Here is a 9,189-nt window from a genome sequence, read left to right on the forward strand (position 1 = left end):
CATCCGCAAAAGGGAAAAAAAAGAACAGCAAACCGGTCCAACGTCATCTGATGCACCGAAACGTGTCCGCGCCACCGCTGCCGTCATCATTCTCCTGTGGGTGGCAGCCGTACGACAGGCACACTGCTGCATTGCTAAGGCACAGTCTGTGAAATTGTCCCCTTCTCCTCCTTCCTCACCACTCACTACGCGGTCATTCCCCCCGCCCTCCCTCCCTAGCACGTCATTAAAGAGAACCGACACGTTGATGCGCAAAGAATGTGTCTTTGGCGGGAGTGCAGCTGTTTCCTCTGTTCCCCTGCGGCGCAGGCGCACTTTGGGTGTTCTTCCTTTCTTTTCACCTGTTCTTTTTCATGTGTGTTCTCAGAGGAGAGACCAGGTAAGAGAGAGCAGGCATAGCAAACTATAATGAAATGGGGACAATGCCGCCCACTGTACATCAAGTGGGACATTCCAGCCGCCGCCGCCGCCGCCGAAGGGAGAAAATGGCGAAAGTTCACTTGCAGGGAGCGAGAGACAGAGAGGAGGGGGGAGGCGGCGCACAGAAACACATCAACGAGTGTAGGCGTACATCCACAAAAGTGTATGCCTCCTGGTGCAACGGGGCTGCCCTTGTCTGCCGCTCTCTTTCTCTCATCGTGGTTCTCTCGCCGCCGCCGCCACAGCAGCAGCAGCAGCGCCTAGATAATCTGTACATGGCTGCAACGAAGAGGAAAACGCATCAACAAGTAACAAAGATGAAACACAACAAGAACTGTACAGAGAGAGAGAGAGAGAAAAAAAAATGGCAAAAGACCCCCAAAAGGGGCGGGTAGCAGACGTGCACAAACTGTTCTATGCGCGCGTAGCAATGTAGCTCAGTAGCTGACACCACCGACACTGTTGGGACCCTTCCGCTGACTGACGCGCAGCTGCTCTTGCGGGGCCGCAGTGGAGTTTCGCTGATGCGTTGCAGTCACCATGGTCACGCCATCGCGTACGTTTCGCGAGGTGCGTGACTGCAGTCGCGTCGGAATGGAGCTGCTGAAGGGGACTGCGTTCGATGTCGTCGCAGCCGCCGCTGTAGTAGTTGAAAGCGGGGGAGGCGTGGAAAGGCCACGGCCTTTAGACAGTACACTAGCCGAAGCCCCCGGCAGGGAAGAAGATGCCGAGAAGGGCAGTGTGGAGCCGCACACTGGTGCCATAGATCGCGGTCCAGGCAAGGGACCTTGAGCGCCACACGACGACCACGGCTCCGCACGAGGAGAGTTCAATGCCACACTAGGTGAAGATTTAAACGGCGCAAATGGCCCATACGGCCGCGGAAGGCCCAGGTCGTCGTCCTGAGGTACGTATGCGTTCGGGCGGGGGGCCGCCGTGGTGGCAACCATCTGCATCCCAAAAGTTGCCTCGTTCTCCTGTGCTGTGTCCCGCTGTCGCTGACGGGCAGCTGCGTAGCGCTGCTGGCACTGCCGCTTCCGCTCGTAATGCAGCTCAGCTTCAACGAACGGAGCCTCGCCGGCCTCCAAGCGCTCCTCGGCCTCCTCCACGAGCGCCTCGAGACGCTGTGCCTCCTGCTGGAGCTGAATGCTTGAGGCCTGAAAGAGGGACAGCTCCGCAATACTTGCCATCATCTGGCGACTTTTGTGGCGGATGCTACTGTGATACGCGTTGACCTGCCGCGCCAGTGCCAGTGTGCATTCCTTTCCGGCATCCGCCTGGTCGCCGACTCGCGCAGCCAGCTCGGTCACCTCTTCGAGGATCAGGCTTTTCTCGCGTAGCTTGGCGTTCAGGTTCTGCACGCGCACCTCCAGCTCCTGGCAGCAAGCCTGTAGGCGTACGTACTCTTCGGAAGGCCCACCGACCAGCGCCGCGCCGCCACCTCCGCTACTTCTCCCAGCAAGTCCTGCGTCGCCAGGAAACGAGGAAGAGCTACGTAATGCTGCTGCACCATCTGCTTGGGTTTGAGTTGCCGCTACTGCCACTGTGGCTTGCGATTCGCTGACTGTCGGTAAGGCGACACCACCAGGGAGCACGAGCGGAATTCGCTTCCAGCGATGCGGATTCTTGGGGTCAGTGAGGTCATCCTCAAGCACCTGTGTGCGCCACTGCTCTATCTCGATCTCCTCCCTTAATCGCGTCAGCTCCAGCTCCATCTGAGACACCTTTGGAATTGAGTGCTGGCATACCTCGATGTCGTGCAGAATGTTGCTCAGTTTTGCCTTGAGTAAGCGCATCTCATTCGCACGGTCGTTCGTCATCTGCGTACCTTCGGCGATAGCTGCCTCCTGAGCCTTAATGCGGGCCGTGAGCAGCGCCGCCTCGTCGTTTCGATCAATGAGTTCGATGCCCGTCTGGTTGCGGGTCTCGATTGCCGCTGCGTAGGCGCGGCGTAGATCCGCCATTGTGTCTTCTGTCGCTGCAATGTCGGTGTTCAGGCGCCGCACTTGGGCCTTCACTTCCCGCTCACTGTCTGCAGCCTTCTCCATCTGCCTGCGTTGCCGGTTCTTCTCCAGCCGCAGGTTGGCACACAGGTGTGTCAGCTCGTGCACCTGGAGTTTGGCTTTCGCGATCTCCTGGTCCTTCAGGGTAAACTCGCGCGTCAGCACGGCGAGCTCCTTCTCGAGCAACTTTGTCTTCTCCGCCACCTGGGCCATGATGTGCGCAATCGTTTGGATTTGGGTAGCCTTCTGCGCCCGCTCCTGCTTCACCTTTTGAAACAAATCCATGTCCTTACTAAGCCGCTTTTCCAGCTCTCTGTGGCGCCGCTGTGCTTCCTTCACTAACAACTCACGCATCTGCAGCTCACGCTGCGCCAGAGACGCGCGGGTCTCCTCGCGTGCGCTGGCTCGGCTGAGCTCCTGCCGCTTCATCGCGATAGCCGCCAGCTCCCGCCGCTTCACGTCGTCTTGCTTTGCCTTCACAGCGATCGTCTCCTCGGTCTCGCGGATCTCAGCGAGCAACCGCTGCGCGTTCTTGACAAACTCCTTCGACTTGGCCTGCTCAAACAACAGCTTCTTCGTGCGGGCCTCAGTATCCTTGCGGTGCGCCTGAATCTCTTTCTCCACCTGCGCCGTGGCACGCTTCACCTGCTTCAGCTCCTTGTGCACAAGCCTAATCTGCTCCTGCAGGGATTCCTCCTCGTGTCGCACGTCCTCCTTCCCTCGCTCCAAGGAGGAGAAAAGTACCATGCACTTTTCGCGCTCACGTTCCATGCGATCGACACCGTCCTGCTCCTGCTGAAGCGCTATTTTCGTCGTCAGGATGAGATGATCGAGCTCAGCGACGCGCTCCTGAGTAGACTGGCGTGTCTCTAGATCCACTTCCAGCGACGTGTTCATTGTGGCGAGTGCCTTGCGCTTCACATCCATCTCAGCACGTAGAGTCTGCACACACTTCTTGACAGCCTCGTAGTCTTCGGCCCGGCTGTTGCGCTGCAGCTCCAGCGCCTGAATGCGCTCTGCCTGCGCCGAGATCTTCTCTTCAGTGCTGGTGAGGTCGCGCTGCGCGCCGGCTAGCCTCTCCTGGACGAGCTCAAGTTGCTTCTTCGCGCGCTCAGGATCGTTCTGCACGTTCTGTAGCTGCTGCTTCGCCTGTGCCAGGGTGGCCGCAAAGTTGGCGATCTCTTCCTTCTTCTGCGCCTCGTCCTTGGTAAGCGCATCTTTCTCCGCTTGGCACCTGTCCACTTCCTCAGCGAGTTCTTTGATGTGGGCTCCCATCTCCGTGATCTCCGTCTGCATGGACTCCATCTGGGGTCGTAGACGCGCCTCCTCAGCCGCAATGGCGTCCTGGCGCTCAAGAATGAGGTGTTGCTTACGTCGGTCATACTCAAGCACCTCGACCTGGAGGACGCTGTAGCGCTCCAGCGCAGCCGCGAGATCACGCTCGTGCTCCATTAAACTGCGCTTTAGGGCCTGGATCACCTCGTCATCCTTCTTGGCGACGTCGCCGAAGGTGTAGATACGCTGTCGTTCCACCTCAAGCCGGCTCCGCAGCTGCCGCGCGCGCTTCAGAAGTGCATTGTCGCGTCTGTAGATGGCGAGAACACGCGAATGCAAGTCTTTGAACTTCTGCTTCAAGTAATCGGCGCGCTCCTCAGAGACTTGGCCCTCGTCGAGGAGCGCGTTCAGCGCCAAGTACGCCGTCGAGTGTGTCACATCGGTAACATCCTCCTGCGGAGAGGCCGCCGAAGAGGGGACTGGGTCGCCACCTTGCTGCGTCATGGAGACGAGCAGGTGAAGCGAAAGGGTTAGAAAGAGTACCCCAATGAAAGGGCCACAAGGCGACTGAAGTGTGGGAGCAAACACTTCACGCCGCAGAGGGACGCCCTCGTCACAATGCGCTGCTTCTCTTTCTCTTCGCGTGGGCGTGTGCTTGAACGATGGCGGCGAACGTAAGCACGAGGATAGCGAGTTTGTGATTTTGTGCTCGTAGGTGTGTGCGTGTGTGCGTGTGTTGCGAGGTGTGTCATCAGGGGTGTAGCGCCCCGCATGTGCGCCAGCAGACGAGAAAGAGGGAGAGATCAGCCGAGCGCATGAGTCCACGGAGAGAGAGAGGCAGGAAGAGAGGTGTAGATGATGGTGGAAGATAAGGGGATGCGAAGAGATGCAGGAGGTAGCAGAGGAGAGAAAAAGACTTGCCCAACAAGGAGCATGGCGCCGTTGGAGGAGAGGCAGGAAAGTGAAAGAGTAAACCGCTTAGCGGAGTCGCAAACAGTGCCAAAACGACTGCGCAACGGAAACGGCAGGGCAAAAGCCGCCGTGGCGGCGTGTCCGGTGCTCTTCCTCTGCTCCTACGCATCCTAAGGTGTGCGGCTGTCCTCGATCGGTGGTTGCTGCTGTGTGGGCAAGTCTGCGGCTACCCTTGAGATCAGCGAACAAAACAAAGATTATATGCCTATTAAGTTCTTCTGAGACACATGCAAGACACCGCACACCATCATCCAGCCAAGAGCGGAAAGCGAAAGCGGGCAACTCGTCTGGAACCACAGATGCGTAGGAGTGGTGCGACAAATCAAGCAGAAAGGTGGTGAGTGCACTATGAAACGCGATACACACTTACTTTCGCGTTCGGCACCACTACCACCCACGCGCCACAGCACACCGCATCCCCATCGCATCTACACGGCATAAAGTTGAGGAAGCCATCGATTTCCCATCGCGGGTAGAACGACACAGCGAAAGAGTACAACGCAGGATGCAGACATCGCAATGACTTTCTCCAGCTGGCATCGAAAAACCCTCTGCGCTGACGCCTTCGAGAGTCCTTCGCTCATCGGCATGCGGTTCCGTTATCGTCTCGCGAGCGCTTCCGGTCAAGCGCCGGCCTTGGCCGTTGCTTTGCCAGGGTAAGTGACACGTGGTCTGGCAGACCCTTCCCGAGCACGTGCGTGCCGCGAGCGCCGATGTAGTTTTCGTTCAAGTTCAGATAAAACTTGGTGGCCGAGGCAGTAGGTGGGCGAAGCAGCGCGTGTGGGGTAGCGGAGTAGGCGCAGAGGGTCGGCGCCGGCCAGCGGCGTACGACATCCATCACCGCCATCACACCATCATCATCGATGCCTACACTTTTGAGGATCACTGCCCGTATTGACGGGCAGTGTCGCAGTGCCGTCACGACGTGTATGGCGCCGTCATTACCAAGCTTTGTGTTGTAGCTGAGGTCCAAAAGCTCGAGCGAGGAAGGTGGTGGCGCGGAGGCCCTCGCTGTCGTTGAGACTGTCAAATCAGCTGCAACACCTCCAGACGACGATCTCGTAGTACCTAGCGCGGTGGCTGCATCTCCGGCGCTTCCTAGACCTAGGGTGTTACAGAGTAGAATGGCATCGTCAGTGCTCAGCCGATTTCGTGAGAAGTCCACCACGCGCAGAGTGTGGCGATGCGCAGCGATGCGTTGGAAGAACAAGTGAATCCCTGTAGGACCGTCACACCCAAGCTGGAGACGCAGGTGCCGCAGAGGGTTTTTCATGTAGGAGAGGTCAAAATACGCCGCAGCGCGCTCGCAGTGCGACTTTGCAAAGCGGCAGCGCACCACCTCCAGCACATCGGAACGAGGAAGAGCGTGCATGATACGATATATCGGGTCTTTGCGAAGCTCCGTGCGACTGGCAGATACGGGAAGAGTCTCCTTGACCGCCTCCACCGCCCGCTCTTGCTCGGATGTGCTGAGCGTTACCGCATTCGTCAGGGTCGATGTAGAGGCGGCGCTGCCTGTCACCACAGAAGCCGAAGTTGCAGAGTCAACACCCCCTGCGGAAGTACCACCGTGTGCGATGTTACCTTCCTTAGGGAGACTCCTCTTCACAGCTTTTCGGGCACTGCGCTTGCTTGCCTGTACCCTCAGAGATCCCGGCATCTCTGGCGTTCTCTCAGTCGGAAGAGGAGGCACGGCGCCGATTCACTGTGTGCGTGCGTACGTGAAGGTGCATGGGCGTCCCTGTAAAAATTACCCACGCTCTTGCTCAGACACGACGGAGGAGCTGTCTCAGCATGGGCGTATATAGAGGAGGAAGACCGAAAAAAGGGGGGCAGTGAGAAGACAAAGAGAGCGAGAGGTCGTCGGAGGATGTAGAGACGCTAGACGCCCAGTGATGTGGTGGTGCGACGAAGAACACACTAAAATATTCAGCCGTCCTCATATCAGTTTGAAAGCACCGAAAGCAAACAACAGGCACCGCTGGACACCCACATAGGCACATGCAACGCTCCCCGCCCCGTGGTGCAGGAAGGAACTGAATCCGCGACGCGTAGCCGACACCCACATAGCCATCACATAGAGGACCTTCTGATGGTGAAATAGGGCAGCAGCTTGTCGATCAGTCGCCAACTGCGTGTGCGTTGTCGTCGTGGCTGTTGCTCCTGTTGCTTTAGTGCTAAAGAACTTAGCAAAAGGACCAAAGGGCTGGAAAGGGGGAAAAGAAAGAAAAGGAGAGAGCGCCTCTCACAGCGTCAAGCGCTGGAGAGCGATACCGCTGTGGTGGTACTCAATCGTCGTCAAGACACGCCTCTCCCACGTCTCCAGTTCAATACGTGTCACTCTCTCGAGAGAGCGCATGCTTTCTTTGTCTTTTTGGGGGGTGCCCCCTTTATTGTTCTTTGTGTCTGACGATAGAGCACGCATCTCAGAGAAGCGCAGCGTCATCCGCGTATTCCCAGCGCTCATAGCGGGCCTCCCTCAAATATGAGCACAGGCGATCCGAGGAGAAGAATAACAAAAAGGGGGCGAAACGAAAAGAAGGAGAGAGCTGTCCCCACAGCACTGACAACCCTAATCACTTCGACACGGCGTGGTACGGGTGCACTGCGGTGGTACGCCGTACGGACACAACAACGCAGAGTCGCCTGTCCTCCGCTTCTGCGGGAACGCTCGTTTCCACGTGCCCATCTGCGCGTGGGCTGTCAGCGTACTGCAGGGCATTGGCGTCCTCTCGGCTGCCTGTCACGTAAGCTCTGTCATCCTTCAAGGAGTGCTGGTATCTAAAGTCTACCGCCCAGATGTTCACGGAACTGTCGAGATGCGTTGTGACGAAGCGCGTGCCGGTGTTGTTCCACGATAATCTCGCGACCTCCCCGCACGGCACCTGCACCGTTGCCAGCACCTGAAGCGGGCTAGCGGCGATCGTCGATGCGCTGCCCCGCACCCCTCTCGCTCTCCCACCGCCAGCGCTGTCGATGCTGTGTTCTACGTGAGGCAGACCGGCCGCGTTCATAAAGCGTGGCCGGCGAAAAAGCACCAGTTGAACAAACGTCGTGAACACCATCGCCAGACACAAAAAGCTACGGCCCGACGAAGGGGACCACGCAACCTGCTTACACGGACCGCACGACGCAGAGGTCGGTTGGTGGTATACCACATCGTCCAATCGCGTGCTGTCTTGGGTGGCCGCCACAACGTACACAGACCCTCCTTGATCACCGGCCGCCAGAAGGGCGCCGGATTCGTCCCAGGCAACGCCGAGTATGTCCCGCCGACGATGTCGAGCTGCAGATGCGGGGGTAGAACCAGCACCACTGCTTCTCCCTCCGTCATGTGCGCGGAAGCTGCCGCCGTCGTCCTCGGCGAAGGGAAGCATGATGGTGCGGCACAGCATCCATGAGGTGCCCTTCGCCTCATCGCCACCGTTTATCGCCGTGCCGTCACCCGCCCTCGAGCCGGGTGACGGCCCAGGTGTCACTGCACGGCCAGACGCGGTGGAACCTCTCACCCACAGCTCCACTCGGCCGCCACTACACGCACATGCCACAGTAAAGTTCGCAGAGATGGTGCAGCTCACACTCTCCGAGGAGCGGATGCAATCATCCAGTGCCCAATTCCCGTGGGAGTAGCGATAGAGCCGGATGCCGTGCCCTGGGCAGAGCCCTGCGAGGTAGATGCCTTGCTGCCACGGTGCCCATGACAACTCGGTGCATGTATATGGCAACTTGTCAATCAAAATAGACATGGTCGCTGGATCCCACTCGAGCAGCCGCTCATCTACTGGAATGGCCTGCTCGCCGCCAAACAGGTCTTCATCTGGGCCCTGTAGCATCCCCATGTTCTCTATCACCGGCATCAGCTGTGTCCACGTGACGAGGATCTCCTTCTTGGAGGTGGCGATGCCGAGAAGCTTGCAGTGGTTGTTGTGCTCCATGGAGAGGATCGTGGCGTCGTCAGCTGTAAGGTGAAAGATGGGGTTCATATATGAGACACCGGTGCCACCGGCACGGAACTTGCGCGCAGTCGAGTTCATCATGTCAGTGCTGGTTCCATAAAGAGCACGCCATTCGGCCGCTGCTGCAGTATCGGTGTGGTGGACGGCACCCTGAGTCGAATCCGTTCCATGCGCCAGCATCGTACTTGACCCTACGGCGACTCCCTTGAAAGATCCGGCAAACCCCGGCATGGACGCGTCGTACAACCCACCGAAAGGGAAGCCGCTCGGCACGTATTCAAACGGGGGCAGTGCCGCACCGTGGCGGCCATCGTCCGGAAGCGTCGCAGGAGGTGCGTGCAAAGGAGGTTGCATGAGCACGGTTGCAACAACAGGCGTATCTATGTAGTTGTATATGCATGCCGGTGTGCGGCCAGTTCAGGAAAGCCGATCCATAAGTACATAACGAGAAAAGATGTTGAGCAGAGGAACAGAGAAATGAGAAAGAAATCACAGAACTGCGTCACTGCGCTCGCGAGTAATGCAGCAGCTGAGAGATGCATAAGAATCCCGTGGCAGTCGGA

The 9,189-nt window shown here is 58.2% G+C and overlaps 3 protein-coding genes across 3 annotated transcripts; all 3 read right to left on the reverse strand.

Moving 5' to 3' along the window:
- Positions 1–857: 857 nt before the first annotated feature.
- On the reverse strand, positions 858–4,202 carry LPMP_202190 (hypothetical protein; the record flags this gene model as incomplete). Its single annotated transcript, XM_010700118.1, has 1 exon — positions 858–4,202. One exon carries the CDS (start codon positions 4,200–4,202, stop codon positions 858–860), a length of 3,345 nt encoding a protein of 1,114 aa, XP_010698420.1.
- Positions 4,203–5,250: 1,048 nt separating this feature from the next.
- LPMP_202200 (hypothetical protein) lies at positions 5,251–6,330 on the reverse strand (the record flags this gene model as incomplete). The annotated part of the gene is made up of 1 exon (XM_010700119.1): positions 5,251–6,330. The coding sequence occupies one exon, from the start codon at positions 6,328–6,330 to the stop codon at positions 5,251–5,253; it is 1,080 nt and encodes a 359-aa protein (XP_010698421.1).
- A 916-nt stretch (positions 6,331–7,246) lies between these two features.
- LPMP_202210 (hypothetical protein) lies at positions 7,247–8,857 on the reverse strand (the record flags this gene model as incomplete). Its single annotated transcript, XM_010700120.1, has 1 exon — positions 7,247–8,857. The coding sequence occupies one exon, from the start codon at positions 8,855–8,857 to the stop codon at positions 7,247–7,249; it is 1,611 nt and encodes a 536-aa protein (XP_010698422.1).
- Between the last annotated feature and the right edge of the window lie 332 nt (positions 8,858–9,189).

Source organism: Leishmania panamensis, assembly GCF_000755165.1.
Source record: "Leishmania panamensis strain MHOM/PA/94/PSC-1 chromosome 20 sequence".
In the NCBI taxonomy this organism is placed as follows: domain Eukaryota; phylum Euglenozoa; class Kinetoplastea; order Trypanosomatida; family Trypanosomatidae; genus Leishmania; species Leishmania panamensis.